The sequence below is a fragment of the Sceloporus occidentalis genome, unplaced genomic scaffold (genome assembly GCF_023333645.1).
Source record: "Sceloporus occidentalis isolate IW3139 unplaced genomic scaffold, rSceOcc1.0.p SCAF_306, whole genome shotgun sequence".
NCBI lineage: Eukaryota > Metazoa > Chordata > Lepidosauria > Squamata > Phrynosomatidae > Sceloporus > Sceloporus occidentalis.
Genome location: NW_028317286.1, coordinates 156,446 through 181,044, shown reverse-complemented (window position 1 = coordinate 181,044; position 24,599 = coordinate 156,446). Strand labels below are relative to the sequence as shown.

Below are 24,599 nucleotides of genomic sequence, written 5' to 3'. Positions count from 1 at the left end.
TATGCCTTAGTATGTACACCAATCCAACTCTCACTAATTTGTACATAGAATAAGGAAAGTGGATATGGTTGTTTTGGTCCATGAGAAAATACAGGTCATGTCAACATAGAAAAATAAAACAAATCACATAAACTTGTAGGACTTCGGAGATGATTTTCTTTCTGTGCTGGCCCAATAAAAGGCATCATCTTCGACTAAAGACCCCAGCTTGCATTTCTAATGCAAGTCATTAAATTCACAGTCAGACAGAAATAGAAATCCCATTCAATGATTCAGAGCAGAATGTCTTTTTATTGTGGTTTTTTTCTCGGTTTCCATTCAGCAGGCAATGTATGCTTTTAGAAATCTTTTGAACGATCCAAGTATTTAAGGACAATGTAAAGCGCATCAATGGTTATATAGAAAAAACAGTTTGGTGCAACATTTGGAAATTGGTCTTATCACCGTAGCAATGGGATGATCCAGGTAGTGCCATGGCGATAATTCCACCTTTTCATCTTTTGCACCAAAAACACCTTTTTGATTGCCAAGAATGTTTGAACAATTTCACAGAAAACTAAGAGACTTTATTAAATAAAAAGAAAGATGGCTTCCATGCATTTTCAGTGGGCGGGATATGCTGTTAATTTAAAAAAACAAAACATAAAAATAGTAGCTGCTAACGAGCCCTCCTTCAAGAAAGCAATCAAGAGTCTGGATGAGGACTCTTTTTTCAGGCCTCTATACAGTGTTTATAGAGTTTAGAGTGTCCTCATGAAGATGCGAAATACACGGTCCCCTGCAAGCAGATAAATATGTTAGGAGTTTTATGGAAAGTTTTCGAAGACAGATCAGTATCCTCGTCTTTTTCTTCACCGAGCAGCTCCAATATGCTGCTGTCTATCTGCAATATGCAAAAACATCTGTTCCGGTTGTCCCTACTTTCAACGCTTGATAGTCAACCTCGCAGTAACATTCTCTTATATGCATCTAAAAATAATTTTTATACATGGCATTATTTATTAGGCAACGTTTCAGGATGCGGACCTTTCAGTATAATAGTGGTTTTGCGCTGTAACCACAGTAGTGCTGGAGATCCAGAAGACATGCTGATACATTTGTAACAAGCCCAGTTATGATGACAATTATTTTTTTATGGTATATGGACATTACTTTAATGAACACTTTTTTGGTAAAAGGGGTTAGGTTTGCAGTTGGTCTTCCAAGTAATACTTTGAAGATGAGTTTTATCGACAACGGAACCTTTCTGTCTATAAAGTCAGAACTCGCCTGGAATGCATTTTATAGATGCAATCTGCTCTCCCGTTTGGTGAGCAACAAATTACTGCAATCCCAGCATAGATTCATCCAGTGACACACACACACACACACACACACACAGAGATTCATCCAGTGACACACACATATATATATATATATATATATATATATATATAGTCACACACACACATATATGTACACACATATACACACGCACACACACACAATTTTGTTATTTGCGCCACTCAATATTTTTCTTTCTTTGCTTGTATGTGGTTTTGGGGTTTCATGTAAATGTCTTGCTGAAACAAAGGCTTCCTAACAAGGTTTCTTAACTCACATGTAAATCAGCACAACTGCGCCCACCCCGTGTCTGATATTCCGGCTCATATGTTCAGCATATCTTGTTAAAATAGTTAATTAACATACAGTGTAATTCCGTAGGGTATTATTACTTTGTGACTTCCACCGTACTACAGAGGTGGCCGGTCAGTGAGTTTTACAGAGCGAGCTGTACATAATTAAACACCATAGCCTCACAGACAGAGCAATTTTCTCCTGCTCACCTCATCAGGAGTCATTGGTTTAAACTTCCTGAATACAGTCATTCAACATAGTAATTCAAGTATAGGTCATAGGTGTTCAAGCTTTTCTCCTCACATGAGGTCAGTGGACTTAAAACATTAAGTATGAGATTGAGTTTTAAAAGGTACATTTGTCCTTTACACACATTTTCTCTTAGGAAAGATGTGTAGATCTTGCTATCCCTTGGTCCTCTGTGATGTTCCTTGATGACTGGTGGCAAAAATTTGGGAGACATCAAGTGACTCATTTAGGATGAAATGTGATACATTGTTGCTGTAGTTTCTTCTTTGTTGGCAAAATAAGCCATTTCTAAAGGATTTTTCTTGTTTTACAGAGTCTTGGGTCAGTGGACCGGAAAGAATTTCAAACACCGAGGTAAGTTATCCCTACTTGGGAAAACTGCAGGCCGTACGTACATTAAATAAAATGTAAATACATGAGGAGGGGTATGGGCACAACAAATTGTTGTGCTAGCAGGGCATAGATTAAATAGAACATTTAAACACAATTCCAGAATGTTTACAGACATTCTATATAGACGGTCATATACTGAGCTGTTAATAATGTCTGTTAAGGCCAGGTTTTCTTAGGGGGTTTATCGTCCAAATGTAAAACTGTAAAAGTATATATTACTTACTAGCAGGGCCGTAGGAAGGGTGCAGCTGTGAGGGGGCGCACAGCCGCCCAAACATCAGCTGCAGGACTGGTTGGGGAGATCGCAGACCTCCCTAATTGGCCCATAATCACTATGCACTGGCAAATGATGCAGAGCGCCGGGATTTGACGTCATACCCCCGCGCTCTGCATCAATAGCTGGCGCATAGTGATGAGGGAGGACTAAAGCAGAGGCGTGGAGTGACAGACCTTGCGCTCCCAAAATTGGATGGAGGAAGGAAGGTGGAGGATGAAAGATGAGAAAGGTAAGAGATGGGAAAAGGGGGGTATAAGGGCAGTGTATGTGTATAAATGTGTGTGTTTGTAAGCTGGTGTGTGTATGTGCATATGTGTGTGTAAAGGCAGGGGTGTGTAAGGGCAGTGTATATGTATGTGTGTTTATGGACAGGTGTGTGTAAAGGCAGTGTATGTGTATATCCGTGTTTATGGGCAGTTGTCTGTAAGGGCAGTGTATGTGTATATGTGTGTTTATGGGCAGTCGTCTGTAAGGGCAGTGTATGTGTATATGCGTGTTTATGGGCAGTCGTTTGTAAGGGCAGTGTATGTGTATATGTGTGTTTATGGGCAGTTGTGTGTAAGGACAGTGTATGTGTATATGTGTGTTTATGGGCAGGTGTGTGTAAGGACAGTGTAAATAAAATAGCCTCTGTAACAAAAATAGCTGGGGGGCACAATTTTCCATTCTTACCTCGGGGGCAAAATGAGCTTGCTACGGCTCTGCTTACTAGAATGTCCGCTTGTACGGTGCATGTATATGTTCAAACTGTATTTTACTGTTGTGTTTATTTAATGACTGGATGCTTTAAACATGTCAGTCGCAGCACATAAAAGTTTTACAAAGCGGTTGGAGTGTCTGAGCATTGGATACACACCTGAATTCCATCACAAATACCCACAGATAAACAAAGAACCTTTGTAAGTAATCACCAGGTGATCAGATTATTTTTGTAACCATTATGCAAGCGCGGCAAAAAATCTTGAAGTTTTTATCAGTAGATTTGCTACATCGGCAGATCTGTCACCTCCACTTTTTACGGCACTCTTAACTAATTTACAGTCAGCATCTCCTAAGCTGTTGCGACGTGCTGTATTTCTGAATCCAGTGCCCCTGAAACCACATGGATTTTGTTGGTTTAGAAAAAAATGTTCTGCTTAAATGGGGGTTTTATGTGCTGGACTGCTGAGATGTGCACAATGGGGACACCGTCCTGTATCGCATTTCCCCCTATGGTCTCTTGGCTATGTTGGGTAAGATTCATGCCGGTTCTCTCGTGGGGCTGTGCTAATATTGGATACTCTTTTCCGCAATGCGTAGTCGCCATTGTGTTTCTCGATTTTATGGTACACAAGGATCTGCTATAAGTTTATTCATTTTTGTGCACATCTGGTCAGTGACTGTGACTTGAAGTCTTCTGATTGGCTGATAACACCAATAAACCAATCACAATTCACTAAATCTTTGATTTTATCTTTTAAAAATGGATAGTTGTCTGTTCCTTAAGCCTTTATTGTATGTTAATTCACTTACTATCCTGCCCCCATCACTCCTGCAAACCATCACTCCTGTTACTTTTACAGTCTCTTTCCTTGCAGATGTGTTCCTCTTCTTAGTCTTTTATATCCCAATATCCTCTTGCACGGTCCTACTCATATTCCTTCATCTACTCATGTTCATTTAGTAAATCCAAAGGTACATCAGTTGTACCCTGAATCTTCTAGGTTAATTTATTCTAAGCTCAGAATGCCTCTCTTGATCATAATGAGCGTTTATTTTCATAGAACCAGAGTTAAAGAGGGCTCTTTATATCGTCCATCATTGTCCATACCTCCCTCCCTGTTTCCTCTCACATTCCTTTCCAAACGCCTCCGATAGGAGCTGAGTAATTGTCGCTTGCGAGGCAGAGCATGGTCTCCTAGCAGCAGGGGAAAGCAATTTTAAGGATTCTTGCCATCAATACAAGCAGTAAAAGAAGAGGGGGGTGAGGAGGGTTTGTGTATATTAGGATATTCATCATTACCCTTATATCGCCTGGAATAATATTTATATTCCTTTCGGACTCACACAGCAAGATAGAGTGTTGGCGTTCTGAGATTATTCAGGAAGTTGTGGTTTTTTTTTCCAAATGAAATTTCATTTTTCTTCAGTGTAAATGGTATATTAGCAGCGTCTGAAGACGTTAGCGCCTAGCCATTCACATTTCAGGGTGTAAATACAATTTGTGTTCCACTCTGTGTCTGCGTTGTATCTTTTAGTATGATTGTATTTCCTCGTGGAGTTTTCTGAATGGAACAGTAGAGTATGATCTGTTCTTACACCTTCAAAAATAAAATAATGCACCTTGGTGTAAAGCAGATGTATTTGGATGAAGTTAAATACTAAGAAAAGGTCATTTTCGTACTTTTTGAACCATATTTTGGCATTAATAAACATATTTTGTCCCAATGATATCCTAGATGGAATAGCCATGGTCCACTAAGGGTTAATTTATGCGCTCCAGCTCTGCTAAATCCCAAAAAACAAACAAACCTGTGTTAATAACCCTATGTTGCATTTGATATGTCTTCCTAGGTTATAGTTTGTGCCCTGGTAACAGTGTGTGTTTAACAAGGCAGCGTCTCCTGGTTGTATCCATGGCACATTCCTGCAGATCTTTTCCTGCTCGCTGAACACATTGTTGGTTAGACTGCACCCAGGGTGTCTTGCCACAGAGACACTCAGCCACAGAGACACTCAGCCACAGAGACACTCAGCCACAGAGACACTCAGCCACAGAGACACTCAGCCACAGAGAGACTCACAGCCACAGAGACTCACAGCCATAGAGACACACAGCCACAGAGACTCACAGCCACAGAGACTCACAGCCACAGAGACTCACAGCCACAGAGACTCTCAGCCACAGAGACTCTCAGCCACAGAGACACTCAGCCACAGAGACACTCAGCCACAGAGACACTCAGCCACAGAGACACACAGCCACAGAGACACACACCCACACAGCCACTGAGACTCACAGCCACAGAGACACAAAGCCACACAGACACTCGGAGCCACTGAGACACACAGACACTCGCAGCCACAAAGACTCGCAGCCACAGAGACTCGCAGCCACAGAGACTCGCAGCCACAGAGACTCGCAGCCACAGAGACTCGCAGCCACAGAGACTCGCAGCCACAGAGACTCACAGACACAGAGACTCACAGACACAGAGACACACAGACACACTTTTAAGGAGATGTTCTCTGGTTAACTGAGGGCACAAGTTATAATTATCATAGCAAAGTGACGCAGTGTCATCAAGGAGCGACCATAAAGTGGAGTTTATGTCATATGTCATTCCATTAACTTTGAATAAAATGTGCGCTAACATACACATACTTTCAAAAAAAGAAGTTGAAGATATTTCCAATAAAACATTAAAACTTGCCTGCCATAGGTAACGTTAGGGCGCACATAACGGCCATCCACACCTCTGTAGTAAAAAAAAAAAAGTTTCAAAGCTTTTGAAACGCTTGTTAACACGACGCACAATATTCAGTTTAATAGGGCAACGCTGTTTTTGTTGGCAGGACTGATTTAATAAACTGATTTTATTAATGCATAGCAGGATTATCAGGAAGCTGCCTAGGTTACAGATGTAGACCTATGGCAATGTGGGGGGGCTCACAAAACTATATGACACTACTCATGCTACATTGAATTCATTGTGTCTTATAGGGATAGGGTGCCCTGAATTCAATCCCTGCCCAGGACCCTATAGGGTATTAATTCAACTTTAAAGTGCCAGTTTGCTTTTTTCCCTCTGTTTGCATTAAAGAACTGGTTGCATCGATCCCTCTAGTAGAACTTTAATCCCTGTGTTCTAATGCATGGTCACTCCATTCATCCAGTGCTGGAGAACCACTGGAATAATGCTTTGTGAACACTTTCCAGCTAATTAATAATAAAGTGATTTGTATGTAGAATGATGAAGACATTCTAAACTAAGACACAAGTGGAACACGATCGAAATAGTTCAACAAGCAGAGGTGAGGTCAGTTGAGGCACATTGCAGTCTGTAGTCAGCTGGAAGTCTCCAATTAATTAACTGTGGTATGTGTAAATCTGTGAAAATACACAGGCAAATAGTAATAATAATACATTAAGATGTACCATATACAGTAGTGTAAACTGCAGGTATACAGAGACCCACGGCTGTGCTTTGCTGGAGAATATCTGAACCCCTGCAGAGAGACGGCACAGTGAATGAATGAATTGTGTGGCACAGTGAATGAATGAATTGTGTACATACAATGCTACTTAATGCCAGACACATTGTTCTTCCGTGATTAGTGGCTTAACCACAAGATTGAGCAACTCACTCTGCCACAATGTCCGGCACACCTCCTCCGACGATCTTGGCGTCTGTCTCTTTACCTGCTTGTACTGTTGCTACCCAACAAAAAAATATTCCAATGACCAAATCAGTCTTTGGTCTGCAAAGAGTTAAAGGATTGGCATGGAGTACACAGAGTCAATGGCTCTGCTGTATTTTTCTGTTCATATGAGTAGCAAACATGTTGCTTGAAGAGCAAAATAACTAAATTACTATATACATCCCAAGTGTCTAGAACAGCACAGACATCCTTCTTTGGGTCCCTCTGTCCCTCCTTCCTCTACCGGTGTCTGCTTTCTAGAAGCTCAGGATGTTTGCTTGGTGGATCACAGCGTTTCACAGCATTAAAAGTCACAATAACATTTATTTTTTTTACATACCTTACTCGGTTACATACATATAAAATCACAAACTCTCACTAACTGCACCCCTTTAAAAAAAAAAGTGTCCCTCTTTGGCCCTTTGAAATGTTGATAATCTGAACTATATGCATAAGGTCATGTGACTTTGTCGCGGTCAGTGTATTAACCAGAAATGGTTTGTGTTCAGATTCACTGAAATCAAACTGTAGAAACACAAATCCAAAATCATTGCTTAAGGCGTTCCAGAAAATCCGGACTGATGATCTTCCAATGTAAAATAGCTCTGTAAAATATGATGCGATATAACTCACAAAACAATAAAAAGCCGATGTCACAAATAAAGCAACAGCAACAGGTGTATTTTAACATGTTATGTTCCGAGATTATCAGAGAAGCGTCCCATAAACAGATAATTGATCTAATGCATTATTGCTCTTGAATCAACAGAAGCTTGTTGGGATTATTGTTCCGTGTTACGGTATTAACCTGTTACATTTATTATTCTTCTCTGCGGACAATGGAGCATTCAATAGACTAACAGCTTACATAGTAAACCTTTTAGGGGATGGGGGGCGGCCAAACCTGAACGAGCTAAATACATTTTTCAGAAATATACTGTTTATTATATATATAATCATGTGTTAGGTTCCCCATAAGCCCTTTAATATATAACAAGCCTTGTTTGTGTCACATGGCATTCCCCCTTTCCCTAATTTTAATGCAGAATCGTTTGACTAATCCTTTGGATACACTGCCTTCTATGACCATTCAGTTGCCCAGAATTCTTAGCTGTTGTGGAATTATTTGGTAAGGCAGCTTCTTGGAGCGACCCGTGAATGTTCTCATAAGTGTTCTTTATCATTAACGTAAAAAAGAATAGAGACCTCTATTCATACACCCAGCCAAGAAAGAGGGCACTACTCCTGCTGCTATTCGCAGCCACCCCGTATAGAACAGACATTATTCCCTGTTGAAGGACACAGGAGAGAGACCTGACCCTTAGGGCTGGATTTCTAGCCTGAGTTGATGGAAAAATAATATGCTAATTACTCTGAAAGTGGCATTTTTTGTAAAGGTCCTTGGCACGGACTAGCGATAAATGTCAGGATTCAGGTGCTGGCACAGGAAAACTTTCTCCATGGTTGTAAGCATTTCTGATGCCAGAATTCTGACACCATGAAAAGGCATTTTACCACATTTAAAGATGCCCAGGTATCAGATTTTTCTAGGTCCAGTTTCGGTTTGACGTGTATTTATGTTAAACTAGGCCCAAAGCCTCAACGGCAAAGGATCATGTGTTTTTCACTTGTTCCACTTACTATACAGCACAGAAATATTTCCTACGCGAAGATTACAGAACTCGAATCAAGCAAGACATAGGTCTCATAAAGAAATATTTAATGTGTTGTCTCTTTGAAGCATTGCGGAGTATAAATGAAACAAATAAACAGCGCGATAATAATAATAATAAAAAGTCTGTAGTGTTACGGCAAACGTAGCATAACGGCAGATAAGAACAATGCAGCCCATCGAGTCTGCCTTGGTCTCGTAGTCCTTGGTCTCGGGTTGGTTTCAGGTATAGTCTGCAGTTTGCCGAGTGTCGGATTGTGGAATTGGATCGATTCTTAGCTTTTCATCATTAAGCAATGTACACTATCGTTCAAAAGTTTGGATTCACTTAAAAATGTGCTTGTTTTTAAAACAAAAACAACACAGATGGGGTTAATGTAAATGACTATTGTAGCTGGAAACTAATGGAATCTCTTCATAGGCGTACAGAGGCCCTTTATCACTCCCATCACTCCTGTGTTCCAATGACCCTTTATCACTCCCATCACTCCTGTGTTCCAATGGCCCTTTATCACTCCCATCACTCCTGTGTTCCAATGGCCCTTTATCACTCCCATCACTCCTGTGTTCCAATGGCCCTTTATCACTCCCATCACTCCTGTGTTCCAATGGCCCTTTATCACTCCCATCACTCCTGTGTTCCAATGGCCCTTTATCACTCCCATCACTCCTGTGTTCCAATGGCCCTTTATCACTCCCATCACTCCTGTGTTCCAATGGCCCTTTATCACTCCCATCACTCCTGTGTTCCAATGGCCCTTTATCACTCCCATCACTCCTGTGTTCCAATGGCCCTTTATCACTCCCATCACTCCTGTGTTCCAATGGCACGTTGTGTTCGTTGATCCAAGTTTAAGTTTAAAAGGCTAATTGATTGTTAGAAAACACTTTTGAAATTATGTTACAGCCACAAATTTCCTTGTTTTCCATGAAAAAAAGCTGAGTGATCCCAAACTTTTGAACGGTGGTGTGTGTTATTAAATCACAAGATATGCGAGTTGGTAGTGGCCGTGGTCGATATTATAATGAATGCTTAACTCAGGTAGAGAAAGTCTCCCTGAACGGAGGAATGGCTTTTAGCGCTGAAGATCTCTGCAGTTTAGATTTTCAAGATTTCGGCGAACTTAAAACCACATTTTTGGGTTTTGTGTACAGATCCCAAAGTGATAAATCGCCAGCAGCCCAGAGAAATTGTTAGAGCTAAAAGCTTTTAAATGGGAAAACTGCAGGGAACAATCAGAATTTTTTTTTTAAATTAAAGTTAAGTAAAGAACAAAACACACATGTTATAAGTGTGTAAATTATTTAAGGGTCTGTTCCACTGAGAACATTTTAGAACTCTCTGGCATATAACGCAATAAACCCCAGGAGATTTTTTATATAGAGATTTCATTTTATACTTTCCTCTCAAGGTTTAATCGCATGAAAACAAAACCTCAAAACTTGTAGGAAGCGTTTTTCTTCTTCTCTATGGCAATAACATATCAGTGCCTGCTTTTTGTTACATGACTACTGAAAAATATTCCCTGAAAAATTATATTTGAAAATGATCAATTATTGATAAGTTATTTCAGTAACAGTAATGGTGTCTCCAATGCCTCATTTCAGTATAAAAGTGTTACATTCAGTAGAATAGACAGATTCTGGTTCTGGTATTTGAATATTATAACTCCATATAACTCCAGAATCAGCCCAGACGCACGGTTTTGTGACACAAGCCGGAGGCATAAAAAGTGTGGCAGCCCCATCGCCCCCATCACCGGCAGCCCCACCATCCCCATCACCAGCAGCCCCACCATCCCCATCATCACCGGCAGCCCCACCATCACCGGCAGCCCCACCATCACCAGCAGCCTCACCGTCCCTATCGCCGGCAGCCCCACCGACCCCATCCCCGGCAGCCCCACCGTCCCCATCACCGGCAGCCCCACCGTCCCCATCACCGACAGCCCCACCGTCCCCATCACTGGCAGCCCCACCGTCCCCATCACCGGCAGCCCCACCGTCCCCAACACCGGCAGCCCTCGTCTTTTTCCCCTCTGTTTCTTGTGCATCAAGACCGGGTTGTCATTTCAGTTCCTTGCTGCATTGGTTTCCATAGGAACCATATAATTCTTACTGTCTTCTCTCTTAATTGTGCCGACTGCGGTGTCATTAAACCTTTCCGTCTAACCAGCCAGATATTACCTGTCATGTCGCTGGCTGTGAAGAGAATTTGCAGCAAGGCTGGTGAAGGCATTGTGGTTATTTTGGGCGCAGCGGTTATTTAGGGGTTGAAAGTATTTCTCATCGGCAGGGACTTTGCCTCAGGTGGATTTCACAGTATCAGCTGACGTTCAGCTTATGTCAAGTTACCTTATCCCACCACGCGTTCTAAGCCTTGCCCGATAATAACCCGCTTAACATTCAATATATCCAAATGACGGCAGATGAGACGGCGGGCTGGCGAAGAGCACAGTAAACAAAGGTGTTTTTTCTCTCTGTGAAACCCTTAAGTACTGCAGGGGTTAACAGCGCTTTGAAGAATAACATAGTTTGAATTTAAATGCTGGAAGGCACGAAAACAGAGAACCTGAACCCAATAAATAGTTGGAGGTGTAGATTAAATTTCCCGTGCGAGTTTATCGTTACCAGCTCGGGCCACCGCAGCGCGCTCTAAACGAAGCGGCATTTTCCAAATATCGCATGTCACTTAGCGTTTGGACGATAATGAATTGAACCGATGTGTGTTTTTTTCTTTTTTCCACTCTAACTGGCTGTTGTTTCGAAGCCACCCTGGAAAGGTTTGTAAACCAATTATATGCCAATTAATTTGAAACGCGTCCTTCTAAACGGCTCGGGAAACTGAACAGCCCCGTCTCGCTCGCTTACTGCGAGGGAACTCATAAAAAGGAGTGCGAGGAACCGGGAGCTCTCCGCAGACGGTTAATAAATGTACAGGTTTCTTTCTGTCTATACATTTTGCCACATTGCGTACTGTGGTAAAGATCTACAGATGTTTTATTGCAAATCTGTTTTTTTTGTTGGCTCATCATATAATATACTGTACACGATTAATACTCCTGATGTTTAGTGTTATTGAGGATGGGGTATTTTGGATAGATGCTCGGCAGCGTCAGCCTGCGTTGAAGCTCTTTCTGCTCCCAGAAATAGGAGTAAATGAATGTAAAAAGCAAACGAGTGTCACACTTTCATTATTCTAGAATTCCATCGCTCACACGTCAAAATCAACATGAAAGGTTTATCAAAAGGACTTGTGGTGCAAAGTGTGAAAGGTGGCTCTATCACTATAGCAACCAATGGAATGTTTCTTAGGTTGCTGTGATGATAAGACCATTTCTAAAACTTTGCACCAGAATGAGTAACCAAAGCCTGTTACCTATTCGGTGCAGGGATGTTGGTTCCCGTCACTTGGCGATCATACATTTAGAGCAGGGCTTGCATTCAGACAAGACTCTTCCATCTGCCTTCTTTATTAATATTTTATTGAAGTCCCAGCATATAAAAAATACTGAAAATTGTTTTGTAATGGGAGTTGGATAGCAGTGATGGGATGTAGATAGCTGTAATGGGAGTTAGATAGCAGTGATGGGATGTAGATAGCTGTAATGGGAGTTAGATAGCAGTGATGGGATGTAGATAGCAGTGATGGGATGTAGATAGCTGTAATGGGAGTTGGATAGCTGTCATGGGAGTTGGATAGAAGTAATGGGATGTAGATAGCTGTAATGGGAGTTGGATAGCTGTAATGGGAGTTGGATAGCTGTAATGGGATTTGGATGGCTGTAATGGGAGGTAGGTAGCTGTAATGGCTCCCATGTTTAAAATATTACATACTGAACTATTATCTCTGCATAAGTATCTCAAACAAGGATACCAGTAGCTAAAACTTGGAAACACGAGTCTGTATTTATAATGTTACAAGCGTTCTGTATAGAACTGAAAGGTGTGAAAGGTTTAGCGTTTTTGGTTCGTTTTTTTGTGTATGTATTGATTGTGATGCAGAGACACAATATTGCTAATCCCCAAATTTTACAGACTTAATCCCCACAATTTCCTGGCACTGCTGAGCTTAATGTGTCAACGATTTGGCTATTTATCTTCCCTGATGCAGGTATACATGGCAGTGACCATGGGGGGAGTCAGAACAGCCCTTGTCCTGTGCGGTCTTCGCCCCGAGCTAGGACCGTTCTGTATAAAATTAGCTGTCCAGAAAAAGAAGCCTAAATTAAAAGCATAAATATTTGTGAGCAGAGTCTGAGCTGAAGCCCCAGCATTCTCCCAGCCAAACATTAGAGGTGTCACATGTGATTACAGTAGGACAGAGAGAGGCCTTTTCAGCCACAGACACTACTCCTTTAATGCCAGAAGACGCGGCAGGCGGCAGGGGACCCACAGCCGATGAAGCTCTCATCAATCAGCCCTCGCTCGGGCTCTGAAAGGGCCAGTTTGTTAAACAAACACACTTAGTGTAAAAAGTTTATTCCAGGTAATTAGGGCTTCACTGCAATGGAAACAAATTATTCTGCCTACTGGTGCCAAGTCAAACAGGAGCAGGGGAGAGGCTGAAGAGTGGAGAGAGCCCCATGCCGAGCGAGGAGAGAGAGAAATAGGTGACAAGAGTCTGTTAGCGCAAATCTCTATGTCCATCTATCTGTCTATTAAGATACACTTTTCAACATAATCTGAAGGGGCGTACGGCCCATTCACAACGGGATAGGGATTATAGAATCTTCACTGCCGCACTGTGTGCAGGTAACAGGAGTTGGAATATCTGCCCCGTTTAGCTATTATTGGCTGTATGAGATCCTAACTTGGAATGTTGACATGTAGATAAGCACTTTTCCCTTATATATCTCTCTCATTATAGTCCATGAAAGACAGAATTGACTAGATAGAGCAGTGGCATAAGAAAATGTGTGTTTTTTAGGACTGTTTCATGGGACTGGGGTGCTTGTTCTTGAATACCTTTGACCGCTAATCCAAGAAGAACGCTCCAATGTCTTGGTTTTATATAAAACTACAAATTGAGGTTTTAAGATGAAAGTGGTGACCTAAAGATATTGATTTTGTTTCCAGTTTTACAGTTCGGTTTTTGAAACCATACTATGGCTCTTACGATGATAAATTACCTCTATTAGACCAGAGCAGATATTAAACCAAATGTAATTCGTTTTAGGCAATCCTCAATATGTTTAATCCACGCTTTCCTTTGTCATGTCCTTCTTTATGTCAGCATCTGTAAGCTCGGTTCTGTTCCCATTCCCCGTTCCGTTGAGAAGTAGAATGTGTGGCTTACCCGCTGGGTGCAGCTACTGCCAGAGACTGGCTCTGCTCATCATGGACGGCACGGCCTTGAGTGCCTCATATATTAGGAAATGGAAACAGAGAAGCGCGTATAGCTGCTGAACAACAAAAAAGCCTGACAACTAGGAAGTAAGGTCTAAAAAATGTAGGATGGAACACAGTAAGAGGAACTGTACTTCAAAACATGGCTGTTTGGGAATGTGATAAGACTGAATGTTCATTGCATCGAGTCTCTGGAGGTGCACTCCAATTACGGTGGCAGCTGTCTGAATTTCACTCGCTACACATCTCTTGTTCCTCAGTTCCCACTTGAGCGGAGAAGTTACTTTCAAAAATTTGGGTCCCTTACCTTGTTCTTATCATCTGCCAAGTTGGCTTCCATTAAATCCCCGGCCTTCTTTTTGAACCAACTTGGCTCAAATTATTATCTATTATCTTATTTGCTTCTTCCAAATAATACATTAACTATTACTCTGCTCCTGCGGGCTTATTTTCACTGTCCAGCCTTCTGGCATGGCAAGTGTTCATTGTATGGGGGGCATAGAGAATATAGAAAAAGGTAGGGAATATTTTATAAATATTTTATATATATTTTTTGTAATAATTATTGTATAATTGTATATACATTTTACAATAAAACCAGAGACTTAATTTACACAAGAAATTATTCTTCAACCGTATCGTGGGCACATGTACTTTTTCAATGAAATATTTTGCTGGACACTAAAAAATGTGTTATGTTAACAAACCATGAAAAAAGAGAGTGTTTCTTTTAGCGTAACCATAATAATTTAAATCCTCTAAATGGGTCTGTGGATCATGTACTTCCGTTAAAAAAGATCAATATGTAGTGGAATAGAAAAGAGGGCGTAATAAAAAATATCCCTTGGGAGGTACAGAGGCGGCTGAGACCACTTCACCCTTTATTCTGTACCATGTGGTATGGAAAGAGTTAAAATATGAAAAATAATATGAGACACGGCCCATTCTGAGCCTTCCCTGCCAATCGCAGGCCCAGTGTTATGAGGCGTGAAAAGATAATTATAATAAAACCCTCTCAGGGGTACACATTTCCCGCATGACCCCCCAGCCCACTGGGATTAGGGGGTTAAATGAATTTAACCCTCTGGACAGATATGAGCCATCTGGTGGGTTCAACAGTAAAATGGTAATTTAAGAGCGAACCACCTTACAGAGCCATTGAATGTCAGAAAGTACATTTCTGTTTGGCACCTATCTGTTCCGATGTATATTCTTGTAACACTTGGCTTGGAAAAAGTCATGTGGAAATTTTACCAGCCAGACACTCATTTCAGGAGCCAGTTTGTTTTTTTAGGGGCTGTCACCTTGGAAATTAGTATAAAGCATACACAAAGTGGGCACAAGAACCAAAAATTCAGATGCCATGGAGAAAGTCTCCTGCCCCAGAATACTGATTCCTGGTCCCTGGTAGAATGTCTGCTTTTAGGTAAACTGTGCATTCATTCTTATATAAAAATTTTAATAACTTACATTTTGCTTGAATGTCTGGCTGTCTGAATGTGATGGGACTGGAAATCCAAACACAGCAGTAGCTCCGCTCGGCTCACAAACACCGACTTAAGACACAACGATGTCCATGTAATATTGCATGGAAATCCTCGTGTGCTAAGCCTGCTGTTTTGATGAATAGACCCCATTGATGGCACGCAGCAGATAAGGGTTCTGGGTAATGATATGCAAATCGCCAATTGGCACTTGTGTTTTTCTTACTTTGACATATTACTGTTGATATTATGTGCTGCCGAGGTCCATGTGTCTGCGCACGTTTGTTTCTTTAGGCTGCCGTCGGAGCGCCAGTGTCGGTCGGCAAACAGATTTTTTGAAAAATATATATCAAGTTTATTTAGGTTTCCTTGCCCCAGCCTCCCTCTCGTTTTGGCTCTTAAGTACGACTCTGCCACAAAAATGTGACTCAGAGATATTAAGACATTCCCACTAAGTAGACGCTGGTAATTATTTTTTTTTAAGAGCCAGCTGTAGTTTGAGCAACAGACTGAATCACTCCATGGAGTTTTGGAATCACGGGGAAGCAGAGATGGTTGTGTTTACCCAAAGCGGCGCTCGCTCATTCCTTCAGGGTGCCTGAGGTCAGGGGCTGTAGCTCTCGTTTCCATGCTGGGTATCGGGTATTCCCCTCTGTGTTTTGCGGCGAGGTGGGCTGTGTGTTTGTGTTTTGTGGTGAGGAGTCCTGCGTGTGTTTTGTGGCGAGGTTGCCTGTGTGCAGCGCTGAGGGCTGGGAAGGTGTAAATAAGATGGAATTCTCACAGATTCCATACGAGCGGCTTTATTCGAAACCTTCCCGTGTGGTCAGCTCGCAACTTGCCAAAATATAAGAATAAAGCATAATAAAAAAATATGCCTGGCCAGCTAACACGGAGAAATAGTCTGTAGGTGGCTTAGAGTAATGGAAGTCGTGCAGAAGTAACCGGAGAGCGCCTGTCGGTTACTCCGGCGTCACACAACCTTCTCCAAAAGGAAGCGGAATAGTCACAATGCCGGTGTCCAGCTGGTACCCTGAAACAGATGTTACGAGAACTAACAGCTCCATGACATCATTATACGGGAACTGGATGCCATGTTGATATTAAACAATGTAAGGAGATCATAAAAACAGCGATTGCAGCATTTGCGAGGTCGGTTTACACATGGTTAAAATCCCAGTTTAGCATCTGTGACAACTGCCTGCACAGCAGAACAATGAGTCAGAGAACTCTGACGAGGGACTGTTCTTGGCAGGTATGTTCAGCTTCCCGGGGAAGAAACAGAGCGTGTCATTATGCTGGCTTTTCATTAGCGTTTCATCGCAGGTGGGGATAATTATTGGGGAGATCCGCATACAGGTGAACCACATACCGTGCCCACCTTGGACAATCAGAGCTACACCTTTCAGCACAACAATCCCCATTTGTACAAACACTCTGCATACCTTAGTGTTCTCTCGTTCATGGTCACTCAGCTGTAGCGGGAGAAGTAGTGTAGCGGCTGTTACTTATGATCAGTGATTGTCTTATACAGTGCTTCTCACGGTGACATAGTGGGTTGCAGACCATTTAAAATGTATGATGGGGCCTCAGGCCAGAATGAAGAACTCATCACCTGGGCTGGGTGGCTGCGGAAGAATTATTTTCAGGTTCACTTCCGGCCCATGGAACTCCCGTTATAAAGATCGTTAATTTAGAGCCACAAACTGACGTACCAGTGTCAACGCAAATTTATTGTCAAAAAACTAACTTTACCAGCACAGCTTCAAATCCCAGAACGACGTGACCCACCTGAATTGCCCATATTCACTGGGTATAAAACGTCACACCTTACTGGGTCCTCGGCTTTGTCGTATGTTCAGGATAACCTTATAACTACCCCAGCACATAGCAGAGCGCGGTGGGTTGGCAAACATGTGGGAAATGTAGAAATGGGGTGAATAATGATAATAAGTTACTAATCTTGTAACTTTTGTATAAATAATTCCGTGAATATTAATTACAAACCATAGGGTACTAATAATATAAAAGTGTTAGCAGCTCCCCTTTAAATCCACGTATTGGATTAACCCCTAACATGTTTGTGTCCTGTGCCGGTAGAATCACATAAATTATTTATCAAAGCAGCCGGAATGACTTTTATACCAAAACTGCACCTTCCCTCCGTATAAAGCAACCGCAGCTTCCTGCTCGCTGCTTCATTTCTCCGGGATTCAGGTTCTGTTGTATTTGGCAGTAGAATCTGCTATACAAAGGTTATTATTATTATTATTATTATTGTAATGGCTGCTGTCAGCCTCATACTGAATAACACGAAACCCAGTGAAATTAGCATTGGTTGATTTCTTTCTTCTTCATTCCATCTCCGTGCGTCCTTCTCATGAGATGCTATGTGAACCGACCTGCCCACAATCTCTCTTACATTGGAGACTGCTGACTCCACTTTGGTTTTGTTGTTTTTGCTGTTCAGCACCAAATGTTTTGATTCCTAATTTAAAATATTCATCCTGACAAGTCCCGAAACCTGCTGTCTCCTGAAGCCATCCCTGATGATGCTGGAGGCGACTTTCAGATCGCGTGCACCCCCCATGTGGATATCCTACTTGGGGACCGGCAATTCAGCTGACAGTTACTACTGTTCTACCTCGCTACCCGGCACAATTCTCCAGCTCCTCCGGAGAAACAGCTTACGAATAGAGTTGGATAAATATACCTTCAGGAAGATGATGCCAGAAATAGGTTTCATTATTTTAGTAATAGAACTAGATTGTAAGCTCTTTGATCAGGGCCCTCCTCACTTGTCGTTTCTGTAATTTCAAATTGTTATGATATATGCTACTAGTTATGTCCTGTCCACCCATTATACAGCGCTACGGAATCTGATGGCGCTATATAAAACAATAATAGTAACTGTGCCCATGGCTCCTCTGCATTACAAGAAACACAACATAGGAGTACTTACCTCTGTATATGGGAGATAAGAGGTGGGTGTTTTTGTATTAGGAGGGGTGAGGGGAGGGGTCCTGGTGTCTGTGTATTAGGAGGGGTGAGGGGTGGGTGTCCCGGTGTCTGTGTATTAGGAGGGGTCAGGGGTGGGTGTCCCGGTGTCTGTGTATTAGGAGGGGTCAGGGGTGGGTGTCCCGGTGTCTGTGTATTAGGAGGGGTGAGGGGTAGGTGTCCCGGTGTCTGTGTATTAGGAGGGGTCAGGGGTAGGTGTCCCGGTGTCTGTGTATTAGGAGGGGTGAGGGGTGGGTGTCCCGGTGTCTGTGTATTAGGAGGGGTGAGGGGTGGGTGTCCCGGTGTCTGTGTATTAGGAGGGGTCAGGGGTGGGTGTCCCGGTGTCTGTGTATTAGGAGGGGTGAGGGGTGGGTGTCCCGGTGTCTGTGTATTAGGAGGGGTGAGGGGTAGGTGTCCCGGTGTCTGTGTATTAGGAGGGGTGAGGGGTGGGTGTCCCGGTGTCTGTGTATTAGGAGGGGTGAGGGGTGGGTGTCCCGGTGTCTGTGTATTAGGAGGGGTCAGGGGTGGGTGTCCCGGTGTCTGTGTATTAGGAGGGGTGAGGGGTAGGTGTCCCGGTGTCTGTGTATTAGGAGGGGTGAGGGGTAGGTGTCCCGGTGTCTGTGTATTAGGAGGGGTGAGGGGTGGGTGTCCCGGTGTCTGTGTATTAGGAGGGGTGAGGGGTGGGTGTCCCGGTGTCTGTGTATTAGGATGGGGTGAGGGGTAGGAACACAGTGTTATAGTTAATTCTCAGCACAGATTTGTTAATCCTATTTTGGATTTTCACATGTGGCCAACGACATTCTTAAGAGGTGCGAAAGAGCCTCCAATTATAATAAAAAGTCTCGGATTGCTGAAAACCTGTGGATACAGGGGGTGTTAGGGCTGTGGATACAGGGGGTGTTAGGGCTGTGGATACAGGGGGTGTTAGGGCTGTGGATACAGGGGGTGTTAGGGCTGTGGATACAGGGGGTGTTAGGGCTGTGGATACAGGGGGTGTGAGGGCTGTGGATACAGGGGGTGTTAGGGCTGTGGATACAGGGGGTGTGAGGGCTGTGGATACAGGGGGTGTTAGGGCTGTGGATACAGGGGGTGTTAGTGCTGTGGATACAGGGGGTGTTAGGGCTGTGGATACAGGGGGTGTTAGGGCTGTGGATACAGGGGGTGTTAGGGCTGTGGATACAGGGGGTGTTAGGGCTGTGGATACAGGGGTGTTAGGGCTGTGGATACAGGGGTGTTAGGGCTGTGGATACAGGGGGTGTTAGGGCTGTGGATACAGGGGTGTTAGGGCTGTGGATACAGGGGTGTTAGGGCTGTGGATACAGGGGGTGTTTGGGCTGTGGATACAGGGGTGTTAGGGCTGTGGATACAGGGGGTGTGAGGGCTGTGGATACAGGGGGTGTTAGGGCTGTGGATACAGGGGGTGTTAGGGCTGTGGATACAGGGGGTGTGAGGGCTGTGGATACAGGGGGTGTGAGGGCTGTGGATACAGGGGGTGTTAGGGCTGTGGATACAGGGGGTGTTAGGGCTGTGGATACAGGGGGTGTTAGGGCTGTGGATACAGGGGGTGTTAGTGCTGTGGATACAGGGGGTGTTAGGGCTGTGGATACAGGGGGTGTTAGGGCTGTGGATACAGGGGGTGTTAGGGCTGTGGATACAGGGGGTGTTAGGGCTGTGGATACAGGGGTGTTAGGGCTGTGGATACAGGGGGTGTTAGGGCTGTGGATACAGGGGTGTGAGGGCTGTGGATACAGGGGGTGTTAGGGCTGTGGATACAGGGGGTGTGAGGGCTGTGGATACAGGGGGTGTTAGGGCTGTGGATACAGGGGGTGTTAGGGCTGTGGATACAGGGGGTGTTAGGGCTGTGGATACAGGGGGTGTTAGGGCTGTGGATACAGGGGGTGTTAGGGCTGTGGATACAGGGGTGTTAGGGCTGTGGATACAGGGGGTGTTAGGGCTGTGGATACAGGGGTGTTAGGGCTGTGGATACAGGGGGTGTTAGGGCTGTGGATACAGGGGTGTGAGGGCTGTGGATACAGGGGGTGTTAGGGCTGTGGATACAGGGGGTGTGAGGGCTGTGGATACAGGGGGTGTTAGGGCTGTGGATACAGGGGGTGTTAGGGCTGTGGATACAGGGGGTGTTAGGGCTGTGGATACAGGGGTGTTAGGGCTGTGGATACAGGGGGTGTTAGGGCTGTGGATACAGGGGTGTTAGGGCTGTGGATACAGGGGTGTGAGGGCGGTGGATACAGGGGGTGTGAGGGCTGTGGATACAGGGGGTGTTAGGGCTGTGGATACAGGGGGTGTTTGGGCTGTGGATACAGGGGGTGTTAGGGCTGTGGATACAGGGGTGTTAGATTTTAGCGCAGTAACCCATTCTCAGACATTTTGCAATCCTAGCTCTTCGCTAAAAATAAGCTCTCTTTATTATTATGATAAAGTGTTTTGGGGGGGGGCTGATTGCTTTAAACATACACAAATTATGCCAAATTAGGTGCGGCCCCCATGGTTCCTGCAGCCGTTATCATTAAATGATTGTAGTATTAGGATGATGCTTGCCATCGTTCTCCCCTCTCGGTGCTGTTCCGCAGCCTGGCTCCCTCCGCTCCGTCCTCGGCTTCTCTCGCAGTTTGTGTGGTCGCTATCAAGGGAGGTTCGCGTCGCTCCATAAAAAATAAAATTCATCAGCCGTGCTCCTGCCAAGCCCGTGTAACCACATCTCGGCACGGCTTTCCCCGTCATCACCGCCTCGGCTCCTTCAGCTTTCCCAGGGCTGCAAAAAGGCTTGCGTCTCAGAACTGGCACGGCTTGAATTGTTAGTATATAAGCTTGTATTGTGTTTGGGTGGTGTGTAAAGGACCGGCATGTGTAATGTTTTGAGACTCCGTAATGCGTTCTTGTTAAACGCAGAATTATTGGGTTATTTGATGCTCGGCTAATATCCCTCAAACATCACTCAGTCGCAACTCAAACCTTATTATTTTAGTTGACTTTAGGGAAAATCCTCATACCCACCCCGTCGCTCTCCCATAAAGGCTCAGTCACCTTTCAACCATGTTTGCTTTAACTAGAACCTCAGATATAACACTATGGCCAATGTTCTGTTTCAGTGGATTTTTCCTTAAATCCATAGTGGGTTCCGTTTGTCAGAGTTTTTTTTTTATTTTTGTCTAATTTACTAATCTGGGCCAGGAACAGAATAATTTACTTTGTTAACAAGCAGTTTGGGTAAACTGCGTAACGTTTCATTGCATGAAGATACATCGGGCTACGCGGGCTCGCCCTGCTCTAATTTTTCATGTTCTGGTATTTTTAAAGCCACGTCGTAGCGAAAGAGCGGGTTTTTTAAATTATGTTGCAAGTCCAATTTTTTTTTCTAAAGAGATTTTGGAAATTCCATTTTTCAGCATTTTATTACCAAATATAAGGAACGTTGTAAAGTACGTTTTAAACCTCCGTTCCCATCTTGAATGAATCGTAGGACAGGGGTTTGCTTGCAGGGTGCAGCTAAAGTCACCCCACTCCTCGGTTTCTCACGTTTGCCTGAAACAATAAAATCAGCCAAGTGTTTTGCAAACAGTACGTGTCATTGTTCCCCAATCCACAGCCTCAGGCCGAAAGCGTCTCAAGCCTCGTGCCACGCCACACGCCGCCGCGGAATCAGCGTCTGCTCGGCTGCGGGATCCGAGCTCTGTGATGTAGCGCTGGGCGACGGCTTCCTTATTGTACCGTCCCTAAACAGAAGCATCGTGTAACCGGCGTCTGAAGAAGAAATCTCATCGGAAACATGATTCCGACGCACAGGTCGATGAATAACTGTGCCCCGGAACATGTGTAATCAAAGTAAGTCGGTCCTCTACCCCCTGCGGAGCAGAAGAGCTGATCAGGAGGATTGCTGTTGGAAAACATATTTTAGCTGCAGTTTATTTTGATCTTTATAGGTATTTATAACACAGGATACGTGTATTTTTTTCTGTGGTTGGATAAGACATTACGGCATTAGACAGCCTGAGAACGCTGTGCCTGACACGGCCGACACACACTAAGTTAAATATCTCCACCATTTGTTATTTCATTATTTTTATGCTATTTTTTGGTCTTTCCAGGGCTATGGGTTTGGGAAGGCTTAATAAATACGTTTTACTTACTGTAAAAGTAAAATGCGGGCCTTTTGGTGCAAAGTCGGAAGAGTCGTCTTATTACCATAGCAACAAGTGGAACTTTCCAGTTTGGAATATTACTTTGGTTACTATGGTGATAACACCTCATTTTGAAGATATAATACATAAGTGAATTTAAAAAAAACATTGGACAGTAAAGTTATCCTAATATTTTTGGAAAAGGTTTTTTTTTTTTAATCCTCCTAAAATTCAGACTCCTTCTGGCTACAAACCGTTTCGCTATTTTGTTTTTGTAAGAATGTTGCAGATAAGCAAGTCTCTGATTGTAACGATCACAATGCGTAGGTGAATAATATAAATGAGGTGTGTGCGGGAAAGAATTGGTGGTTAGTGACGAGCTCTGACATGAGCGGTACATGCAGCGCCTGGTTTAGGTGTTCAGAGCCCTCCCAAGCCCTGCTCGGCACGTTAGCTCTCCGTGTCTCGCATTAACGTGCGCAGCGCATGTATGTTTACGATGGGAATAGGGGATCTGCTGTCCTCATCCACCCAGAGAAGCCTCTGCATTGCAGCTGTCGGCAGTCATAAGGTGTATAAAGCAGCCTGCGCATGATTTCCCAATCACTTCCCGGTATAATGAAAATAAGCGCACAAGCTTTTTGCCCCTGATGTTTGATCTTTATCCCCACGCTTCTTGCCTTCCCCTTATTTTGCTTTTCCTAAATTTAGTTCACTTCAGACACCAAATCCACCCAAAGAATATTCCTCCTGCTCACTTACCTTTCTGTTCTTTTTTGTTAATTACTATGGCGGCAAAATGCACGATTAAACATAATCTATTCATTATTCAGCATCATTTTCCAGCAGTGTACGGGTGATGGATGTGGAAGCCAGGCTTAGTGAGTGAATGGAAATGCATTATTTCACCCCGGTTTAGTCAGTATATATCCCTAGGGAGATTTCATACAAGGGTTGGTGCCCCGTGGGGCTGTTGCATTGGGCGCAGTTGTAGGGTTCTGCATACTTTCCAACTGCATTGCTGCTCATGCGAAGCCTGCAAGACCCGGCTAATTCCCCTCCGGAATCCTGCCGGCGTTCCAAGACAGTTCTGGCGGAGTTGTCAGTTTTTTTTCTTCTGAATTCAGGGCAACTTAGATTTCACAGAACTGGCTGTTTAAAAATAAATTTAGCGCAGGTACAGGTATACCCTCCTTTCCAGGAACAACCAAAAAGCTTTGCCGGGAAGCGTTCACCTCTTCTCCTTTTACACAGTAATTGCCAGCGCAGCGCTTCCAACTGTGCCAGCGCCGGGCTGCCGTCTCCAAATGATTTAATAAATCAGAGCTTTGATTCGTATTCTTCGCTGCCTGCCCTGGACTTTGCTTTGTTACCGGCTTTTTTCTCTGCATTGATCTTGGCCTGACTTGACGTAAGGTTTTGATACGGGTTCCACTTTCAGATTCGCTTCCAGGATCCAGATCTTTTGAAATCTATTTTTTTTTTTGCCTCTGTTTTTCTTTTACTGGCGCGTGTAGAACGCCTCCACATACCCGTATACCCCTCTATGCACCCGTCACCCTGTACACTGGATACTTTTTGCCGTATACCATGGCAGTTCAGGGTGCTTTTTGCTTAGTGATGCCCGTCGGTTGTGCGGGGGGTGACCTGTTTTCCGGAATCATTTTTTCGCCCATGTCATCACAGACCGTGACTGCGTTGGAGGAGGAGGACTGGCTTTGGTGGGGTCTCAAGCTCCAATAATTCATCTTCCATAAATCTCAGGCTGTCCTCCTCCTGTCATAGTTCATGTGGTGACTTGTTTGTAACTTATACAGTTAACGAGGAAGATCGAAACAAACATTACAGCGGACTTGGGTCTTACGTCCAACTGGAGACATCGTTTGTTTGGCATTATATTTTCGTTCCCCTTGTGAATCTGTTTACGTTGGAAAGGCTCCACGCGAGTAAGCCAGGGGAATATATCAAACGGACATAATTAATAGATAACGTATTGGTGTCCAACCCCTTCTTCCCAATACTATGAA

At 43.7% G+C, this 24,599-nt stretch overlaps 1 protein-coding gene across 2 annotated transcripts in view; it reads left to right on the top strand.

Moving 5' to 3' along the window:
- LOC149274980 (ankyrin repeat and fibronectin type-III domain-containing protein 1-like) overlaps positions 1-24,599 on the top strand; it is an 87,708-nt gene that overhangs the window by 26,591 nt on the left and 36,518 nt on the right. For both annotated transcript variants that reach the window (XM_089505016.1, XM_089505017.1), the window contains one exon: positions 2,180-2,220. In XM_089505016.1, the coding sequence (XP_089361142.1) occupies positions 2,180-2,220 (41 nt within the window). The remainder of the gene's footprint in view (positions 1-2,179; positions 2,221-24,599) is intronic.